The sequence below is a fragment of the Dioszegia hungarica genome, assembly GCF_025882075.1.
Source record: "Dioszegia hungarica strain PDD-24b-2 chromosome Unknown MKK02contig_8, whole genome shotgun sequence".
Lineage (NCBI taxonomy): Eukaryota > Fungi > Basidiomycota > Tremellomycetes > Tremellales > Bulleribasidiaceae > Dioszegia > Dioszegia hungarica.
In genome coordinates this window covers 2,781,136-2,801,151 of record NW_026515770.1, presented here as the reverse complement: position 1 = coordinate 2,801,151, position 20,016 = coordinate 2,781,136, and the positions used below count along the sequence as shown (strand labels likewise).

The 20,016-nt window shown below is 55.3% G+C and overlaps 8 protein-coding genes across 8 annotated transcripts; 4 read left to right on the top strand and 4 right to left on the bottom strand.

Moving 5' to 3' along the window:
• Positions 1–669: 669 nt before the first annotated feature.
• Positions 670–3,118, bottom strand: MKK02DRAFT_25161 (allantoate permease; the record flags this gene model as incomplete). The annotated part of the gene is made up of 16 exons (XM_053086996.1): positions 670–750; positions 799–923; positions 959–1,088; positions 1,138–1,235; positions 1,285–1,365; positions 1,416–1,475; positions 1,525–1,698; positions 1,745–1,909; positions 2,061–2,151; positions 2,209–2,230; positions 2,296–2,373; positions 2,405–2,487; positions 2,531–2,599; positions 2,645–2,763; positions 2,810–2,861; positions 2,915–3,118. 16 exons carry the CDS (start codon positions 3,116–3,118, stop codon positions 670–672), a joined length of 1,632 nt encoding a protein of 543 aa, XP_052945858.1.
• Positions 3,119–3,813: 695 nt separating this feature from the next.
• On the top strand, positions 3,814–5,914 carry MKK02DRAFT_44782 (bacterial low temperature requirement A protein-domain-containing protein; the record flags this gene model as incomplete). Its single annotated transcript, XM_053093079.1, has 12 exons — positions 3,814–3,957; positions 4,012–4,023; positions 4,070–4,160; positions 4,249–4,370; positions 4,413–4,566; positions 4,612–4,896; positions 4,943–4,987; positions 5,030–5,153; positions 5,201–5,230; positions 5,277–5,327; positions 5,380–5,572; positions 5,615–5,914. The coding sequence occupies 12 exons, from the start codon at positions 3,814–3,816 to the stop codon at positions 5,912–5,914; spliced, it is 1,551 nt and encodes a 516-aa protein (XP_052945857.1).
• A 552-nt stretch (positions 5,915–6,466) lies between these two features.
• MKK02DRAFT_27707 (major facilitator superfamily domain-containing protein) lies at positions 6,467–8,656 on the top strand (the record flags this gene model as incomplete). Its single annotated transcript, XM_053087385.1, has 15 exons — positions 6,467–6,624; positions 6,674–6,747; positions 6,797–6,869; positions 6,931–6,977; positions 7,025–7,101; positions 7,145–7,300; positions 7,347–7,374; positions 7,421–7,460; positions 7,508–7,718; positions 7,749–7,796; positions 7,845–7,908; positions 7,952–7,988; positions 8,043–8,124; positions 8,178–8,221; positions 8,266–8,656. The coding sequence occupies 15 exons, from the start codon at positions 6,467–6,469 to the stop codon at positions 8,654–8,656; spliced, it is 1,530 nt and encodes a 509-aa protein (XP_052945856.1).
• Positions 8,657–9,991: 1,335 nt separating this feature from the next.
• On the bottom strand, positions 9,992–11,857 carry MKK02DRAFT_33357 (amidase signature domain-containing protein; the record flags this gene model as incomplete). Its single annotated transcript, XM_053088704.1, has 9 exons — positions 9,992–10,123; positions 10,182–10,409; positions 10,446–10,797; positions 10,835–10,921; positions 10,971–11,053; positions 11,100–11,302; positions 11,340–11,402; positions 11,452–11,670; positions 11,707–11,857. The coding sequence occupies 9 exons, from the start codon at positions 11,855–11,857 to the stop codon at positions 9,992–9,994; spliced, it is 1,518 nt and encodes a 505-aa protein (XP_052945855.1).
• A 1,452-nt stretch (positions 11,858–13,309) lies between these two features.
• On the bottom strand, positions 13,310–15,280 carry MKK02DRAFT_36995 (CRAL-TRIO domain-containing protein; the record flags this gene model as incomplete). Its single annotated transcript, XM_053089538.1, has 5 exons — positions 13,310–13,339; positions 14,027–14,428; positions 14,473–14,740; positions 14,789–14,901; positions 14,948–15,280. The coding sequence occupies 5 exons, from the start codon at positions 15,278–15,280 to the stop codon at positions 13,310–13,312; spliced, it is 1,146 nt and encodes a 381-aa protein (XP_052945854.1).
• Positions 15,281–15,586: 306 nt separating this feature from the next.
• MKK02DRAFT_36994 (FAD binding domain-containing protein) lies at positions 15,587–17,715 on the bottom strand (the record flags this gene model as incomplete). The annotated part of the gene is made up of 8 exons (XM_053089537.1): positions 15,587–16,111; positions 16,160–16,449; positions 16,517–16,739; positions 16,794–16,945; positions 16,998–17,142; positions 17,183–17,293; positions 17,343–17,593; positions 17,643–17,715. The coding sequence occupies 8 exons, from the start codon at positions 17,713–17,715 to the stop codon at positions 15,587–15,589; spliced, it is 1,770 nt and encodes a 589-aa protein (XP_052945853.1).
• Positions 17,716–18,398: 683 nt separating this feature from the next.
• Positions 18,399–18,921, top strand: MKK02DRAFT_33353 (uncharacterized protein; the record flags this gene model as incomplete). Its single annotated transcript, XM_053088703.1, has 2 exons — positions 18,399–18,535; positions 18,591–18,921. 2 exons carry the CDS (start codon positions 18,399–18,401, stop codon positions 18,919–18,921), a joined length of 468 nt encoding a protein of 155 aa, XP_052945852.1.
• A 491-nt stretch (positions 18,922–19,412) lies between these two features.
• Positions 19,413–19,991, top strand: MKK02DRAFT_44775 (uncharacterized protein; the record flags this gene model as incomplete). Its single annotated transcript, XM_053093078.1, has 3 exons — positions 19,413–19,419; positions 19,470–19,596; positions 19,649–19,991. The coding sequence occupies 3 exons, from the start codon at positions 19,413–19,415 to the stop codon at positions 19,989–19,991; spliced, it is 477 nt and encodes a 158-aa protein (XP_052945851.1).
• Between the last annotated feature and the right edge of the window lie 25 nt (positions 19,992–20,016).

The following is a 20,016-nucleotide window of genomic DNA, read 5'->3' as shown; positions in this document are numbered from 1 at the left end:
CGCGCGGTACACTGGTGATCAGCTCGTGGCGACAGCCGACAGCTACTCCCGGCGCGATCGTCGCCATGGGAAAGACGGATACACGTACTGATGAGATAATGTGACCGTGAATGATATAGACCATGTTGCTTGTGAGGCTGAGGTATGAATGTAGAGACTCGGCTGGCTGCTGATGGTGCCGCTTATGGTGGATGGGATGGCGCGGCGTAGATAGGTAACTCCCCTCGCTCGAAGCTAAGGTTAAGTGCGATCTGTGAGCAGTAGTTCGGGGTCCGAGCTCCGAGCTCAGCGGGGTAGTCAGAGGACCCCTTTGAGTTGAGTCCGATCATAAGCTTTCGCTTCTCGTCCGTCCTCGTCAGGCTGAAAGTTTCGCCCGAACTTAAGCTCAGGCAGGCGGAATCATCGCTCTGCCAGCAGTGGACACTCTCGCTGTGCTGCCATGACTCGAAATCTGCGGGGAAGAGCGACAAGGAGCGTCCACGGTCAGCGTCGGTGCTCAGTACTTGTCCGGCAGATTGCTCGAGAACAGGACACTGTGGAAGCAGCGTGCATGTGCTCGTACTGACCTCAGTATCCAAAGCTGCCCCACGCTTACAAGTCGTGCGATTGATGTCTGACGGAATACAACGAGGCCTCCATACCCCTCCATAAGTACATACCACCAGTCCCTCAGTACATGTATCGGAACGATCGGGTGTTCGCGAGATCGGTCAGATCTGCGAACGCAGCGTCGTGCTGGACAATCTCGGCCTGCGAAATCAGCGTAGCTCCCGAGCCCGAGAGGGAATATGAACTTACAGTTTGGGGATCCCGTGCAGAGAGCTGCGTCATGTTCCCCTCGACCTCTGCTTGCGCCTTGCGCCGGACTGAATTGCGGCGCATGAGGACGAAGCGCAGTAGTATCGCAGTGACGATGAAGAGCGCTGATTGATCAGCACGGCCACGATCTGACTGGGACCAAGCCCTTCTGCGCAGGACTGGCCGTAGAGCGCGATGTGCACGCTGAACGCCGTATGATACCTCGGCCCATCAAAGGACTGGAAGATCTGTGGTCCGACCATATTGCCAGCTGCAAACATGATGAACATCTGCGCATCAGCAGGTGCATCGGTTTGCCACCCCTGAACGGAGACTCACCGAGGTGTACGTAGTGACCTTCTTGGACTGTCCAGCTATGTTGCGGGTCACCAGCGACCAGAGGAGGTTCCCAGACACGATACAGCAGTTGGCGAGATCTGGGGAGTCAGCTGGGACCTGCTTCTTGGTACATGAGTAGCGGCTCACAGAAAGCTATAAGCAGCCCAGCGGCAGTAGCTGGCGTAACGGCGACAGCGTTGAGGACGATAGTGCCGACGAGCGCGACAACTGGACCATTAGCCTGGAAGATTGACGACAAGCGACATCAAGGAGCTCACTCATAAAGCAGATCAAGACCAGAATTGTTTGTTTCGTCCATCGAGCCAACCAAGCAGAGCCTTCCCATCAGCTCTGAGATACCGGACACGATCCTCGACAAGGACTCACTGATGTAAATCAAGACACTCCAACCTCCTTGAGCGAGGTTCAAGAGCTGTGTCTGGCGTACCGAGAAGCCCAGACCGTTGACGATGATGTTGGAGAATACAGCGAGGGAACCAACAATGAGGAAGCAGGTGAACTGCATGAGGAGGTATAGCCAGACGACTGGGTCTTTGAAGGCTGAAGGTGTAAGCTAGCGTGTCTTCAAGGTAAGCGGGAGACATACCCTCTCGTAGCTGCTCCCACTTGAAGCGTTTATCCTGCACACCCAGCTCATTCACGCGCAATCGCTCCAGGATCAGAGTCTTCGTCTCCTCGTCAAAGCACTTGGCGCGCATAGGTGAGTCCGGCAAGAAGACCAGAATCAAGCAGCCCCAGATGACAGTGAGACCTGTATCGTTAGCGACCTGGCTCTTGCAAGATCCGTGTCCCCATGCTGCCCCGCTCTGCTTCTGCGTGACGTCAAGGCTTCGTATCCGTCCCTCCCTACACTCTCGGAGACGCCTCACCAAAACCTCCCACACCAGGTAGGAGGAGCTCACCTCCGACGATCAGGAATAACGCTTGCCAAGAGTAGATTGCGGCGTTCTCAATATAGGTCAAGCCGTAGGCAAGCAATCCGGCCACCCCAAGCTGCACACGTCAGCTTTCTATGCAATTTGTATCAGCCTATCCTTGATGGGTACTGACCTGGACGCCCTGCTGGCAGTACCTTGTTTCGTCAGCTAAGCCTATCCTACTGCCGCAGCAGTCGGGGGAGATCAAGGGGCGACACACCAGTAACTAATGATTGTTGGGTGTTCCTCTCGCCGATAATACATGACGGTAAGGGTCATCAAGCAGGGCTGAACCGCGCTGGCGTCAGCTAGATCCGGCTGTGACGCACCTCTCAAAGAGCCCGAGCAGGAATCTGACAGCCATAAGCCCTGACCAAGTCTTACATGCCGCATGGCACATGACCAGAATACCCTTTGAATCAGCCCCATCTCAATGTAAAGCTTAGTCAACCTACCCAGAGGATGATGAGTACGCCGAGGAATTTGGCGATGGGGAAGAGCTGGATGATGCGATTAGCAGGGATCTGCGAGTCAGTGAAGACCAGGGACCAGGAGTAGGGTGTACTGACTTCGCCGACCAGGATCCCAACGTAAAGAATCGTGCCGAGCAGAGCGTACTGCTGGCCTACCAGTCCGACATCTCTTTGGATCCCCATGATGGAGGAGAAGGCAAGGGTTCCTTTATCGACTGTAGCAAATCAGCGAGATAGTCCATGATCACAAAGGCAACGTACAGGTCTGGAAGAAGTAAGTGATAATGAGGAACGGCAGAATCCGGCGGTTGAGCTGTGCGGATCAGCGGCAAGTCTGGCTTCGTTCTCTGACCTAACCGAACGCACCATTGACTTGATCCGCTGATTGGTCTCTTCGTCGATCACAATGTCGGGATTGAGATACTTGGCCGTCTCCTCGTCGATGGCGCCGAAGGCAGCGGGAAGTGTCTTGCCGCCTTCGACATCTGCATTCGGCGATGCGGTTGGGATGGGGTGGTCGACATGCTCTACCTGGGCTTTCTTGTCGGTCCCTGTAGCTCTGGAAGGCATATTGGAGGGCTTCTGTCGTAGGTCTCGCCAGGAAAAGTGAGCGGGAGGAGGGGGGCAGGGGACAAGCCTGTCGATCTGCTCATCATATAAGTCAGAGGTGGGCAAGGGCTGCTGAGCGCTGAGGCCGACATCCGCGGCCCGATGGGCCCGTCTCCATTCGCCCGGCCCGAAGACGCCCCGAAGATGCTCAGGCCTTATTAGGGGTCCCGCAAAGGCGCGGTCATGGCTGGTCAGCTGGTCATGGGTATGGTGGTGTGGAGCTGGAGAGGTCAGCTGATCTTGCAGCAAATCCATATCCGCCATCCGCGTTTTACCGTGCAGACCGCAACGGATATAGCCGTTTAGGTTGCAGGAATGCTGATGACGTCTAGGAATCGTGAGGCCGCTTCGGCCGACATTATCGAGCTCCTACATCCTCGCTGACCACCATGTAGAGGTATAGGATCGTGTCTTCACGAAGTCCTGCAGCCAGCTCGGTAACACGATGGTGCGACGGACATTTGACCGCGTCGTGTCTCCATGACTCCCCAGCTTAGCTTGCAAGGGAGAGTTGTGGGGCCCCGCGCGGAGCAGGGCCATGCCGTGATGTTCTCGACCGCTTCAATCATGACGGACGCGATGGCATCTTTGCTTCGAAAGTGCTTTCGCGATCGCGTTGACCTACATTACCCTCGTCTTGCAACGTGCACCTCACGATGTCGATGAGAGAGGACAGAGAAGATCATCCGGCAGCCAAGTTTGGCCCAGCCGGCCATGTCATCTACCATGGGGAAGAATGCGAACCTGAACCACGCGCCAATTACATTTCGGAGCTGTTTCGTCCCTGGATTATACGCCAGGTCAGCAGAGTGACCTCTGTGCTGTAGCGTAGCAGCTCACGACTGACGATATAGTGGATTGACGCCGTAAGTCCCATCTGCAAGCTGGTCACGGGTGTAGCTAATGAGTCAGGGCAAGATACACCGCGAGCCCACTCCGCGCGAGACGCCCCGATTCGAGCTCTTCTTCGATCTGCTTTACGTGGCGGTCATTCACCAACTGGGTGAGCTATTTCGGCCTAGCTCGGAGATCGTAGGCCTGCGGGGATAGTACAGACTAGTCTCATAAAGGCGCCCCGACTGACCACTCAGCTGAGGAAGCGATCTCGGAACCCGGCTGGCCCGCTGTCGTCCGCTTCGTGCTGGTCTTCTGGCCCAGTTGGAGTATCTGGGAGGAGGCACGCAAGTATTCGAACCTGTCAGGCACCGACGACGTAGGTCTCGACCTCGATAAAATGTGTCAAGCTGATCGTCAGTTGCTACATCGGTTTTGGATCTTGATTGGCACAATCACCATCCTTGGGTACTCCGCCAATGCCTCGGCTGTGCGCCTCGAAGTCTCGAAGGTGTCAGATCACTATGCCGTCCACTACGCAGCAGCTTTCTGGCTGATCATCAAGCTCACGCGGGGTAACTCACACTTTTGCAGACAGGGAGCATTAAGCTGACGCCTAGTCATCATCCTTCTGCTCTATGCGTATCGTCTCCCGGACTTCCGATCCTCTCAGATCCTCCAAGCGGTAGCTGTCCTGATCCCGATGTTCCTATATCTCCCGCTGCTTTGGACCAAGCATCGCCACATGCACATCATCCTCGCCACGCTAGGCTTGGTATTCGATGTCGTCAGGGTCGATCTGCTGGTATGGAACATTGTCGGCAGATGGCAGGCGAGACGAGACGGAAAGGTCAAGGTCCGGTGGTGGAGCATGCCGAAGCTCAAACCTGGAATCCGGATCCCAGGTGAGTCCCAATGACGATCTTCCAGGCAGCCGTGCTTATGAGATAGCCATGAACATCGAGCATGCTATCGAGCGGTATTCAGCCTTTCTCGGTGAGCAATCTCGTTGCGGTTCATGACTGGCGCTGATTAAAGTCATTGTTCTTGGCGAGCTCATCATGAACCTACTCTACACCGCGTCAAAGAAGGATCTCGGGCTCTCTGTGAAGTTCGGCCGTGCGACGCTGGGTATGATGACAGCTTGGGCCTTGAATTACTTGTGAGTCTCAAACGAGCCAAGGTACTCCAATACAGGCTAATATGCAGATCATTGCTGCCGTCCGAGCCGAACTCTGAGTGAGCTCCGATTCCCAGCTGCATCACCTGCATAGGCTAATGTCAGATACGAGCACGCATTACGCCGCAGCTGGTTCTCGGGAATCTGCTTCAGCGTGTGAGTCCTCAGCCTCTACTCAACTACCTGTCGATCCGGCGCTAATGACTAGCTTTCACTGGCCTCTTGTCGCTTCCTTGCTCCTGGCCTCGGCGGGGGCGAAGCATCTTGTCGACGAGACCCAGGTGGAAGAGGGGACGAGGTGGTACTGGTCGACTGGACTGGGTGTGGCGATTCTGTTCCTTGGCCTGATCGATGCGACTCATCGCGATCTTGCGCCAAGATTCGCAACTAAGATACCCAGGGTGAGTCGTTGCATTCTCAACGGTATCAAGCTGACACAGCAGTTCCTCCGCCAAATCTTCACCCTCATCACTGCCGTCTCCCTCATTCTCTCCCCTCTAACCGCTCCCATCCAGCGAATGACTTCCATCCAGCTTCTCGGCGTGGCAGTAGCGGCCACATGGGGTCTCCTCATCGTCCAAGTGCTCGGATCACTGCCGCGGGCTGGCTATCGCGGAGTCAAGCTGGACGACGAAGGTGAGAGTGTTGTGGAGCAGGAAAGGGATGCAGAGGCTGCGGAGGCTGCCGGTGAGGGACAGGATGCAGAAGGACCAGAGGGGGAGGAAGGGGAGGCATACATTTGACCGACCCTATTCCGATGAAGCATGTACAGTACGTATTTCCCGAGGTGTCCGATATTTAGCCGACCGTACAGATTCCAACTTGCGCTAGCTATGTCTGTCTTCCTTCCGCCTCATGCCTCGTGACTCGTTGCGTATCAGCCCGAACGTACCCACGCCGAAGCACGCCGACCTCTTATCGTAACGGCCTTATCGTTGGGCACATTCCTCGGCTTGGCGGACTTCGGCTCTCTCGGCCATTTCGGCCTTGTCCGATCGCATTGGCGCTAGTCTTTCGGGTTTGCGCAGCGGTCTACTGAGCTTCTTGAGCTTGACTAGCATGTTCGGCAGGTCCAACCGATGATAAGCAGGAAGCTGCAGCCCGAGTGCTGTTGCTTGATACTGAGTGATGACTCCCACTGAGCGCCGAAATATATATAAGCTGCTGACTACGATAAGACCTTCTGATATCTCCTCCTGACCACCAGCTGAGCGCCCCGTCTTCAGCTCACGATCTCAGAACACCACCATCACCTCACCACAGCAGTTACTCCGCCGCCGTCGCCTCATTGCAAGATGGGGTTCGCACCCAAGGTCCGCCGCTTCTTCATTGGCGATAAGCCCTCGAGTGCGCAGGAGGCCACCCTCCTCCGCAAGATCGACACGGTCCTCCTGGCTTATCTCTGTCTCTCACAATTCATGAACTTCCTCGACCGCCAGAACATCACCAACGCGTATGTATCATGGTTCAACTCGAGTACAGAGCCGAGCTGACAAGCACAGATACGTCTCAGGCATGGCCGAAGACGTGGGATTTACTGGCTTGGACTATAACGTGACACAGACCATCTTCCAGAGTAAGTTGTCCGGGTGCCGGACATCCCGAAGAGCTTGGCTGACCATCAGTCGGCTACATTGTCGGCGGTATCCCCCAATCGCTTATCGTCTCTTCCAACCGGATCAGGTTGTCAATCTGGCTGTAAATTCCCATATTCCCCCAACATCTCCTCTTCCCAGCGAGAGTCAAGCTGACTGGCCAGTCCCTTGTGCTGTATGTGCTGGGGCCTGATGAACCTTGGAGTCGCTTGTAAGTCCTCTTTCGTGCCCAGACCGTGCACGAGCTGACGAGGGCAGTCTCTACGAAGGTCTACCAGATCCAAATTTTCCGATTCTTCATGGCCATCTTTGAATCAGTCTCGTTTGCCGGTGGCGTAAGTTCTACTTGTATACTTCAGTGGCTAGCTGATGTCGTAGCACTACGTCCTGGGGATCTGGTACAAGCCATCCGAGCTGGGGAAGAGAGCTGCGCTGCTCACCGCTAGTCAGAATACCGGTGGGCTGTTCGCAGGCGTCATGCAGGGTGCGATCTACACTACTCTCAACGGCAGGTTGGGCATGTCTGGGTGGCGTGTGAGTAGAGCTGCTCCTAACCGTGTGAATGTGCTGACGCCCATAGTGGATGATCCTTGTCAACACCCTGATGAGTGAGATCACGCACGTTCCAACACAAGTTCAAGCTGACACGAGCAGCTGTCCCGGTCGCGCTGTTTGGCTTCTTTACGTTCCCCGAGTAAGTCTTGATGTCAAGGGCGATGATCATGCAGCTGACCCATCCAGCACACCTCAAGACTGCCGGCGCCGCTGGCTGTCCAAAGAGGAGCTCCAGCTCGCCATCGACCGGGTGCCCGAGCGCGTCCAGACCAAGCTCAGCTGGGGGTCGTTCAAGCGCATCTTCTTCGAGTGGCGCTTCTGGGCATTTACCTTCCAGTTCTCCTTCAATACCATCATGGAGTGGAGTGGTCTCTTTACTGTGAGTTTCCGCCGTGTCGTGGAGTCGAACTCATACTGACATGTGCAGCCCATGCAGCTGTGGATGAAATGGACAGGATGGTACACTGTGCCTCAGGTACGTTGCTCCAGCCTCGCGTCCTCATTCCACTCGAGCTAATAATAGATCAATTACTACCCGCTCGGTACCACCGCCATCATCATCACGTCCACCTTCTTCTTCGCCCTCTGTAAGTCTTCTACTTGGCTCGTGGACCTCAAGCTGACGAAGAGGGTCTGACTACACGCGGTCGAGGTGGTGGGTCAATTGGTGAGTCTGCAGCTTGCACTTTGTCGGACTGGGAACATCAAGCTGACCTGACAGCGTGATGGCCGTCTTCTCAGGCGTGTCCGCCACGATTCTGTTGGTCTGGGAGATCCCGACGGCTGCTAAATACTTTGCTTGGGTAAGTCTCTTCCCCTACGACGTGGTAGGCGAGAACCGTAACTGAAGCTCCAGTATCTGGCTGGCATGGGATACATCGGTCAAGCTACAAACTTTGCGTCAGTACTACATATTGATGCTCGCGATCCGGCTGACTCGACAGCTGGGCCAACGAGATGTGTCGAGACAACGATCAGCTCCGTGCCTACACCCTGTACGCCATGGTCTACGGCTCCAACGTCTCCATCGCCATATTCGGCATCGCTTTCTTCCCGGTCACCGACCTTCCTCGTTTCACCAAGGGCTATGCTACCTCTCTCGCTATCTGCATCCTCTCCCCACCACTCGCCTATGCGATCCACAGGGCGTGCGCTTCCAGGGCGGCCAGGCTCAAGCGGGAAGCCGAGGCGGCGGGTTCGATCGAGTACCGGCCTGCCGATAGCCCATCGGCCGAGGCGCAGTATGAAGACGTAGATGAGAAGAAGGGCGAGGCGGTCATCCCGGAGGAGGGGGATGTCAAGGTCTCGGAGGTTCCGGTTTCGATGGTGCGATGAGGAGGTGGCGTTGAGGGAAGATTCCGAATTATAGATGCGCCTTGTAAATAGATGGTGTGAAGTGATGTGTCGTCAGAGTCGATTAGAGAATATGTAGTGGTCGATGTAATCTCATCGGTGCACGACTTGTTCATCGGGACCATGTCCTGCAGCTTGCGCGTTCTACACCGTACAAGTACAAGTACGTGGTGGACCGCCTCCACATTCCTCGCAGACGAGATCCACATTCATACTGACGTCACTGGTCGACCTTCGTTAGGCCGTTTCGCTCGATCTCAGCGACATTGCACTTGTGCATTGTCAGTCGCATTACCAACAGCATCAGACTTTTCTTTTACCACTTATTTCGCCGTCACAATGTCAAAGTCTCCCGCAAACCGCGTCCCCATCACTCCCTCCCCGCAACACTCGGGATCGACCGTTCGCAAAGCCTTCCTCATCGAGTCCCTCTTCAACCTCGGTACCATCCCCCTCCTTACCCACACCCGTCCTGTCCTCTCTCTCCTCCTAGCTCGGCCAGCGGACATCAACCCCTCTACCATCCTCTTTGCTCGCCTCTTCGCGGGCATCATCATCGGCGCGCTCACACCCGCACTCTGGTTCGGGACCGCCGATACGCGTACGGGCATCGAGTGTCGGCGGCCAGTATACGTCATACTGGGAGGCGGCGAGCTGTGTCTGATCCCGATCTTGGTCAGGGAGGCGCTAAAGCATGGGGATAGGACGGCCGCGTTGAGCGAGCATGGGGCTTGGGGGATGGTGTCTCTGTTGGTGCCTCCTTTCTTGTGGAGGATCTACACGCTATTCATCCGTCCAGATATGATGGGGCGGTACGATGAGAAGAGAGAGTAGGAGAGGAGGGAGTAGGAGCCGATGCTCTTCGAGGCGGGCGGCGTGGAGGAGAGCTGGCTGGGTTGGCGGTTACGTTAAGCCGTAAAGCGTAAACTCGTTGATATAGCAACGTTCAGCAGCATAGACCTCGCTACCCTAGGCTTGTATACAGCTAGCACTGTCTCCTTCAAGACGTACAAGCTGTAATGCCCATACACATCACCGCTTCAGCTGCGCTCCACAATAGGGCAACAAATTAGTCTCGATTCAGTACCGCTACAGTTCCGAGAAGGGAAGACAGTCGCCGGGAGAGTGAGACGTTCGCTCAAGGAAGGTCCTCGGCAGCAGTACGACGATGGCACAAAGTATGTCTGAGAGCAGCGGATGATTGGAGCCAGTAAATATGCAGACTACAGAGCCTACCGGCGCGCGTCGATGTTACTGCAGTAATCTAGGGATCCTTCGCTTGGGCGTGATCGCTTCGTATCCGGCCCTACATACATATCAGCTAGATTTCAGATATAAGCGACTGAATACTTGCAGAATACTGATGAGCCTCTCCTCCTCGCCTCCCCTGACAGCAAAGAGAATTCCAAATGGAACACCATTATTGGCATACCCAAGCGGAGCGGTCCCCTGGACGAATAAGCTCTGCGTATAGCCCTTCAAAAAAGGGGTGATGATGACCACTTACGAGTGCATAACCTGCCGCTGATACGTATTTGTGGGCCGGCCCGAGATCCACCGCAAACACAGCGGCATCGAGATTGAATTTGTCGAAGATATAATCTAGACCGTTGGTACGGGCGATCTTTTTCGAGATCGCTTGATTGTGCCGATACACGTCAGAATCCCGACTGGGGGCGCTCAGCGAGGCAATCAGGCGGCTTTGGGAGGGAGCATAGGGTGGAAGCTCAACCGACTGCAGGATCAGGCATTTCCCCTGATCGAAACTCACCGCATGATCAATGTGCCATTGTACCAGATCCTCGATATCAAGAATTGGTGACTCCACCAGATTCCCCAGATAGACACTGATGTCCTCCTTGAAATCGCTCTGAAAGAGGGCTTCCTCGCTCTTGACAAGCGTCTGGGAATCCTCATAGCTCGTTTCCATGTTCACCTCGATTATCGAAGCCCCGGAGGACGCCATGAGAGCCGCTGCCGATCGCACAGCTATCACTTCGGTCTCGATAGAGGCCGGGGTGTCGGGCATAATGTCCCGTCCGTCTGCTTCCTCCAGAAAGTTCCTGATCACCAATCCGAGTCTGAGATCCTTCATCAACGGCATATTTGCGGCTTTGGCGTACCTATCATTAGCTCTGGGCTGTAGCCGAAGAGACTCACCGTCCGTCATCGAACGTCATTCCATCCAGCATGAACGCGCAATCTGCCGCGCTGAATCCCATCGGCCCCAAAGAATCTCGGCATGTACTGAGAATCCCATCAGAATCCAGTATGAGATGTTTGCAGAGTAGCTCACCTAATGGGCACCACCCCGTCACTGGGGACGAGACCAGTCGTTGGTCGGACTCCGTACAAAGCAGCCCGACTGGCGGGATGAATCTGCGCTCATGAGGCTATGAGCCAGTGGTGCAGAAGAGACACGTACGAGAGATCCCGAGGTTTCCGTGCAAAGAGCAGCAGCGCCGAAGCCAGCGCTGAGTCCCACGGCGTTCCCCGCAGAACTTCCGCCGCAGGCCGAGGTACCCGCAGCGTAGGCAGACCGACATTGTCCGCCTACGGCCGACCATCCGAGCGGTGTATTCTGTCCCTTGAAGTTCGACAATTCCGAGAGATTGGCTTTGGCGAGTACTATCATCAGCCGCTGACCCCCTGCCCATAGGCTTACTGATTGCCCCAGCTTTCCGAAGCCGCTTGATGACCTCAGCATCGCCTGGGACTACGCTCTGCTCTAAGACTTTCAGCCAACAACCGAGATCAAACAGCGACAGTCCACTTACGAAGTGCAGTACTACCTGCTGTGGTCTTCATCCCCAACTCGACATCTGTCGCAATGTTGTCTTTGACTAGGATCGGAATACCGTGCAAGGGACCTCGGACAGACCCCTCGCGTCGCTCCCGGTCCAAGCCTTCGGCGATCTTCAACACTGAGTCAAGTGGCGCCACTTGTATAATGGCGCGAAGTTCTTGGCCGTTGACATTATTCTGCTCAATGTTGACTGAATAGTCAGCGTTGAATGTCAATTCTGACGTACACATATAGGCCTTCACTAGATCCACAGACGTGATCGCGCCTTGAGCGAGAAGGCTAGAAAGTTCTCCGATAGAGGTCTGAAGCAGATTCAGTGATCTCGGCAGGGTCACACCAGCGGACGCGGGCGTCTTGATAGGAGCTGCGTCTGACATGATGATCTTTTAAAGATGTTACGTTGAGTGAAGATGTCAAGCATAGTCAGAGCGCACTCTGATTGGTGATATAGTCGAGTCCTCTCCTTTGTCATAGTCGAGTCTCCTCTATTGTTGGTCCACTCAGTACCTTTGTTCATATGCACGTGATTGGGACATGGTAAGTCGTGAGCGTCTTGCGATGTCAGGGCGAGCGGGAAGATGAGATATACCGATCAGATGGAAATAAACCGATCAGGATATCACCAGGGTGGCTCTTGCGTGCAGAAATGCCAAAACAAGTAGACACTGGCTATCAGGCACTCGTGATCAACGGGTCTCATCAAGCATTACGCTCTGAGTCTTTGTGCTAATTAGTAAGAGGGCTCGAACGAAGCAACATACGTTCTCAGCAGGTAGTTGGAACCCCTTGGTTGGCCCAATTGGCAGGAAGCATGCAAGCAGGCAGCCGCCTTTTGCCGCCGCCGCTGACGTCGTGATCACGTAATGTACCTAGTGACGTGTCCACCACTGAGCTTTTCCTACCGATGCTCTCCTTTCTTCTTACTTTGCAGCTTGGCTATCCGCACCATCTACCCTCTGTCCATACATCCCCATCAACTCTTACCTCTCTTAACAGCTTCATAGCAAACCAATCAATCAAAATGGGTATCTCATGTGAGTACAGCTCGGCTTTTGAACGAAGCTGTAGAACGGAACATCGCTGATCCTTGTGCAGTCGACTTTTCCGTACGTCTTGCTTCGTCCACGGCACCTCGACAGCAGCTGATGTAGCAGGGCCAGACCATCATCGTTACCGGTGGTAACAGGGGTGAGCCGTCTCACAGATACGCTTAGATCCTCTCTGATCCACAGGTATCGGCTTTGCCATCTCCGAGACCCTCGCCAAGGCGTCCGCCAACGTCGCCATCATCTACAACTCGGCCAAGGATGCGCCCGACGTAGCGGCCAAGATCGCAAAGGACCACGGTGTCAAGTGCGAGGCCTTCAAGTGCGACGTCGGAAACACCGAGCTCGTCAAGAAGACCTTCAAGGAGATTGACGAGAAGTTCGGCTCCGTCACTGGTGTCGTTGCCAACGCCGGTGTCTCGGTCGTCAAGGACGCCTTGGAGATGCAGAAGGAGGACTACCAGTTCGTCTGTGAGTAGCTGTTCCTCTTTCTGCTGGATCTCTGCTGATCCCGGCAGACGACGTCAATGTTTGGGGCCAGTTCGCTTGCGCCCAGGCTGCCGCCGACCTTTGGACCAAGAACGGTACCAAGGGCTCCATTGTCCTCACCTCCTCCATGTCTTCCCAGATCGTCAACAAGGGGATCCACCAGGTCTTCTACAACTCCTCCAAGGCTGCCGCTTCCTCCATTGTCAAGCAGCTCGCTGTTGAGGTGAGTACCCTCGGCCTGCATTACATGTAGTCGGAGCTGACAGTATCAGTGGGCTCCTCACGGTATCCGCGTCAACGCTCTCTGCCCCGGTTACGTCGCGACTGACCAGACGTGCGTTATTCGACCCAATCATATGACACTCAGCTGACTCAGCAGCGCCCACATGGACCCCAAGCTCCTCGAGTGGCAGAAGAAGGACCTTGTCCCCCTCGGCCGCTTCTCCACCCCCGAAGAGCAGGCGTACATGACCATGCTCCTTCTCGACTCCACCATGGGTGCTTAGTAAGTCATATCCATACAAGCGAGGAACCCCGCTGATCGCCTCTTAGCTGCACTGGACAGGAGTACTTCGTTGAGTAAGTCAATATGTCTCCTTTCTCCCGAGACATGAGCTAACCAAGCAGCGGTGGTGCCCAGGCCTGGTAAACGGCTTCCATTAGCCAAAAGCACAGTGTATCCGGTTGTGGATGTGCAAAATAGTGTAGCTATGCATAGAGTTCTTGTCGATAATCTCTTCGGGGCTGACGGGTGGAATGACGTTCATGCACGCGTTTGACGCCGGACTGCACAGCTGAGCGAAGCGTATCTGAATCCAGCATATTCTATCATCCTAAACATCATGTTCTCGTTAAATCATCATTGTACCTTACGGATCAAGCGCTGACTGGCGGACCAGCCGAGGTGGGAGCGGACGGGACAGTATCGGTCGGAGCCAGTGTCGATGCTGCTGACCCCGCTCCGCCGGCTTCAGCCTGAGCCTTCCCTTCGCCGTTGGCCGTTCCTTGCACCTTTCTTCCCGGAAACAGCACCTCCTCCCACTGCCTCTTGACCGTGCCAATCACATCGCGCTTCTCCACCCCGCCCACACTGCCGACGTTGACCATCACCATATCGCCATTCTCTGCCCTTTCCCACTTGATCGGCCCTGCCGGCAGCATGCCCTTCTCCATCCCTTCTGCCCACTCCACCATCTCGCCCATACCGCCGGCCGCGAGATTTGGCATCTGGCCGAAAGTGTAGTCCAGCTGGCCGCCGTACTTTTTGGGTATATCCTGGATCTCCATAAAGTCCGAGAGTGTGGGGAGGACCTCTGCATCGCTGAGGATAAACATCTTCGACACAACGATGGGGTCGAACCATTTCTTGATCCATGACCAGACGGTGGGGAAGAAGGAGGGAGCGCCGATGATCTAAGGGTTAGCTAAGTCGACCCGTGGCTGAGCGGAAAGCTCACAAAGATCCGGTCCAGCGTCTCGGGGTAGTGTGCTGTCGCGAGCGTACTCGCATCCTGCATGTGGGTCTTGAGGTCCCAGAATTGCTTCAATCCGACGCCAGAGATATCGACGATATTGTTGGACTGAGAGATGGGCGTTACGTCGGCATATGGACGGTCGGTAGCGGAGGTGAGGAAGGGGAGGGCGAAGTTGGTAAGGTTCTCATAGAGTGCGAAAAGGCGGAGGAGTTTTGCGGGGGTCTTTCCGGTATAGGACGAAGGTGTGCCTCTGATCCAATCAGTAGATGTCCGTTTCCACGTATGAGCATGGGCTCACTTCAGACTCGTCGCCTGCTCGTACGCTGCGATATCTTTGGAGTTCAGGTTGCCCACCTCAAAGACATAGACTGGGACACCTCGCTTGTCTCTTCTGCCAATCCATTGCGGGTACTGTCATCAGCTTTGGATCTTACTATACGAGCTTGCGGGGACTCACAAGTCGCCTGGTCGACTCATACTCTTCTCTATCGATCCAGCGATACACGCCCTCAATATCGTTCTCCTTCCTCCACTCCTCGGTATCCTTGAACTGCTTGAACGCGCCCTCCAGGTCAAACCTCCTCGCCCTGAGAAACCTCAGAAGAGCAACGTCGTCGGTGCTTGGCAGATCGCCCTTCGGACCGTGACCCGTGGGCGAGTACGCCTTGCGGTCGGTACAGAGCTGCTTGAATTGGTCAAATGACGCCTGCTGCGAAGGGGAGAGGTGACCGAGGTGTCCCGAGGGGTACTGATAAGCGCCAGCGGCGCCTTGAGTGCTAGAACTGGGCATGATTAGCGAGAGATTGGCGGTAGGTGTAAAGTCGCAGTTGCAGAATGATGCGACAGGGTTGAGCGAAGTTCTTCCCTTTCATTGCAGACCATGAAGACTTTCTTGTGCTCGATAAGCGGAACCATGCCGTCATTGTCATCCTGATCATGCGTCATCGCAACGGCTCCCGACGCGCCTCGGCCTCGGCCATGCATCTGGCATGTCCGAGGCTTCAGAGTGGACATACGGCCTCCCATGAGTGTATTGAGCAGACGCTGGATCATCCTAGAGGGAAGTCTGCGGAGTGTGTCCGTGGTCAATGCATATCTAATCTCTATCCATCAATGACCGCCCGATTCTCCCTACCACCTCAGCGATGTCTACCGTCCCCCTCAGCACCGCCTCGATGTGCTGGTCAGGCCGGACCAGTACCGCTCCACCTTGGTTCAGGCCATAGCTCCTCTCCCAGCTGTCACCCATCTCGGCCTCTACCCACTCGAAGTCCTCTCCAGCCGCCAAGACCCGCACTCGTTTCCCCGCAGCCCGTAAGCCTTCCTCCAGCTGAGTCCACCCCTGCTTTCCTGCTGCCGACTGACTCGAGCAGACGAGTAGGTACGCGTCGATAGGCACGAGGTCGAGTATGGAGTACCGCCAGCTCTCCTGCTTTTCCTGCGACAGCTCGTCCTTGATATACTCAAAGTCGACCGGTTGGGCGAGACCCGTCAAGCGATCTTCGTTCGGTCGGACCCAAGCGTGACCCAGTCGCGCTCCTTTCCGATAAGCCGGCTCGAACTCGCTTGGGTTTTCGAATGTCCAGTTAGGCTCATAGACAAAGCCCAGGTGTAAATTGGTCTGCTCCATTAGCTTCGGACGAGCCATGCGCACACAAGGAAAGCTCACGCAATTGAACTGCTCCGCCTGTTCCGCTACCATTTCCGCTATCTTCGAGTCCCATGTTGGATCGGCCAATCGCTCAAACATGTTCTTCCGCGCAGTAGCGATGTCTGGATCGGTGGTTCCGAGGGCTTTGAGCAGCCCGAAGACCTTGCTGCCGTATTCGACGGCTCTAGCAGAGTTGCGGAGACCGACAGGACGGCGCTCGGATTCGTATGTATGAAGGGTAGATGAGAGGCGGTTTTGGGAAGGGGAGGAGTAAGATTGGGCAATCTTCCAAGCGAGATTGTGTGCATCTACTGGATCAGCCGAATCCAATACAGAGGCACATCAGAATTACCATCTCTCCGCCAAACTACTCACCAGCGATGCCAGAGTTCATACCCAGTCCACCGGTAGGTGGAAAGCTGTGCGCCGAATCGCCGACGACTATGACCTTGCTCTTGCTATACGTCTTGGCGACCTGCGACTTCATCTTCCACGGGACGCAGCTGAGAAAGTCGAACGGAACATCGCAACCGAGCGCTATGCGGATGATCTCGCGACATCGCTCCGGTGTGAAGGTCTCGCGAGCATGTATTGTGGGCTGTCAGAGTCAGCTACGATCACCATGTCGCGTCTGGGTCTGGAGGGTACGCACGTCATACTGGTGCAGCAGCACCTGGTTTCCGCCGAGATCATACGCTATCACCACGCCCTGTACCGCCGGGTCCATGATCCAGTACAGCATGGCCGTGCGCTCCTTGACTACCGGATAGAGGTTGGCGCTGAAGTGAAGGCTCATCATTTGCGCTGTACCATTAGTTCCATCGAACGTCTATTGATGATCAAGCGACAAACTCACGCCCATCCTGCTCGTCCAGCTCGATCCCTGCCGCTTGCCGTACCTTGGAATTCGTTCCGTCGCCCGCAATGATACAGCTTGACCTGATGGTCTGTTGCTCGCCGGTATAGGTATTCTCTATAGTGCTAATGACCTCGTCGTCGGTCTGAGCATCTGATCAGCTACAACTTGCGATAGAGGCTCACCTCAGTGTAAGACTTCCAAGTCCAGCCGGTGCGTATTTCCGCCTTTCCATCTTGCTCCAGAAGTCCCCGTATGAGAATTTGGAGGTCCGGCTGGGGGATGTTATGCAGGATCTACTGAATCAGCTTGACCTTCTCCCGCGCGATGCTGAGAAAAGCTCACCTCGGGTGATATCCCTAGCTGATCCACCTCGACATTATCAAACGGCAGACACCCTATCTCCCTCCCGCCACTAAGGTTGACGTCTGTTACAAAACGGATGTTGCGCGCGTCTTCGCGTTTCGTAGGGTATGTCCTGATCGTCTTGATTGGGATACCGAATTGGCGAAAGATCTCGAGCGATCGAGGGGAGAGGAAGTGAGCTTTGGGGACGGGAAGAGGGGCAGTGTGACGCTCAAGAAGTATTACAGGGACTGTGTGTCAGCGCTCGATCAGGGTCTGATGGTGGTGTGGTGGACTCACCCCCGAGTTTGGAAAGGAAACGGGCCTGGAGAAGTCCCACCGGACCCGCCCCGACGATCAGAACGGGCAGCATAGCGGCTCAGCAGATTGCTCGCCTATCAGATGAGACTGCTGATGCTCGTCACAGCTGGCGACACAGCTGAATATGTAAAGCAGCGAATAGCGAAAGGTCAAGACAACGTTCCGAAGAAGTGATCGATCTGACGCGATCTGCGATCCTCCTATTACGCACGTCAGCCAGTAAGCTTAAGCTTTGGCTCGTTACGTCATAAGGAATGTGTAGCTAGAGCTTCTGCTGGAAGTTCGAACGGACCCGTGGTCTGGTCTCAGCTCCGTCTGTGTCTACTTTGAGAGCTAGCCTGCCTGGAATAAGAAACACTCGAAAGAAGAGTGAGGAAAGTAAGATTGCTCTCCTCCTGCCCGAGTTAGCCGCGCAGTCGCGGCGGATCCTGATAGTCAGCAATCAACCAGCCCCGTCCTGAAATGCCAGATCCTGCCGGCCCGCGATGGCGTCAGTAATGCCCGCCCCCTTTTTTCCTTTTTCCATCATCATTACAGGATATGGCCATATATCAGTAAGATCTGTAAACGATACGCAAGATCTCCAGCAACCAATTACACCACCACAATCCACAACACCCCCCAAGCCTTTTGCTCCTCCCACCAACAGACTCGCACGCAAAGCGGAATGACAGCCCATGTTCACAGTAAGCTAGATCTGTCTAACCTTCGACGTTTGGGATATCTCAGGTTGACATGCTAGACTATGTCAAGCGGGAGTTCCGGGACAACCCCATGATGATCGTCATCACTATCTGCGGTATCCTCCTCGTGATCGCCGCTACTATGGGAATCTGTCTGTGGTGCTCCGAGAATCTACTCTGTTGCAGACGGTGAGTTGCACTCCCTTCTCTTCTTCTCCTGTAATAGTGATACGCTGACCAACAGTGATCGCAACGCGCAAGACGACCTAGAGGCCCAGCGTCCTTCTACTCCCATGGCGTCCACTCCCGCACGCGGATCCGTCGGCGCCGGCCAGAGCATCCGATACGCTCCCCAAGGTAGCCCACAATCCATCTCGTCGACTTCCACTCGCGTATCCGACTTCGACAAGGTGTCTAGCCCTACTATCGCCGAGTCCCCCTACTCTCCCGACGACACGCGCGCGGAACGGATCGTCCTCCCCGCGGCTCCGCCCTTGGCGCTCAAGTCCATTCTCAAGCGCGACTCTACGACTGCATACAGGGCGTACAATAGGGACGCAGGGGATCAGGTTTAGGTCGTCTATAAAATTTGCACGGTGGCGGGAAATGCTCGTCTGCTCAGAATGGGTGCAAAGGCTGGGAAAGGGGAATGTTTGCGCCGATGTCATTAGCTAGTTTTTGGGTATTTTGGTCGTCTCTCTTGTATGCCCTTAGCCTCACTTTCTGGCAGCTATCCCCTGGGTCTCTACTCATCGATCGGACTCGAGTCAACCTGTGCCTGACAGGGAGGATGGGCACTAGTAAGGTCGCCCCCCGCCCATCGATGCCCGGCTCATTCACTCGCTGTAACCGAAAAACAACCAGCCCCGTTTCCGTACCTTGCCATCATAGAGAGCTTTTCTTTCCCGCCCCAATGCCGTGAGTGGCTAGGCTATATAAGGCTGCTCTCCGTGCCCCTTGTCTCCCACCCACTTCCATACCAAACGCACACCTGTCGCCACCCATATCAACCACATAACCAATTTGCCACCCACCCCAAACAAGAGCCATCGTGTCTTCGGAGCACATGCACTGTGAGTCTCCCACCTACAGCAACCATATGAGCTATGACTGAACTTCCTAGCCTATGTCAAGCGCGACGTCCCGCCTGCTATGGCCATGGTCATCGTGCTCACCTCTATCATCGGCACCGGCATCCTCATCTGTCTCATTTGCGAGCTGTTCATGTGTCCCTGGGTCGACAGAGCTCTGTAAGTCAACACATCATGATGACTATAAGAGGGAGGTGCTGATGTGCTGCAGAGACTGGTGCTTTGCTCGTAACGAAGGCCCTCCCACCAACGCCTCCCAATGGGGCCTGAACGATGTGCGCCGGATCCAGACCGGGTCAATGGTCGAGATCGTCCCCCTCGCCCCTCGTCGCCACTGGTGGTGCCGCCGCCAGCCCATCGAGCAGCCCGGGACCACCAAGGCCACGGCTAAGACCAACACCAAGCCGAGGACCATGACCCGACGGGAGGTATCGTACCACGGGGACTTTGCCACATTGCCTGCCCCGCCGGCCAGGTCTTACCAGTCGCCAGCGCATCGTTATAAGGGCGAGGGAACGCTCATATTTGATGCGGACGCCTACAACAAGGTCTGATAGGTGAGTGGCCTCGAGCACCAAT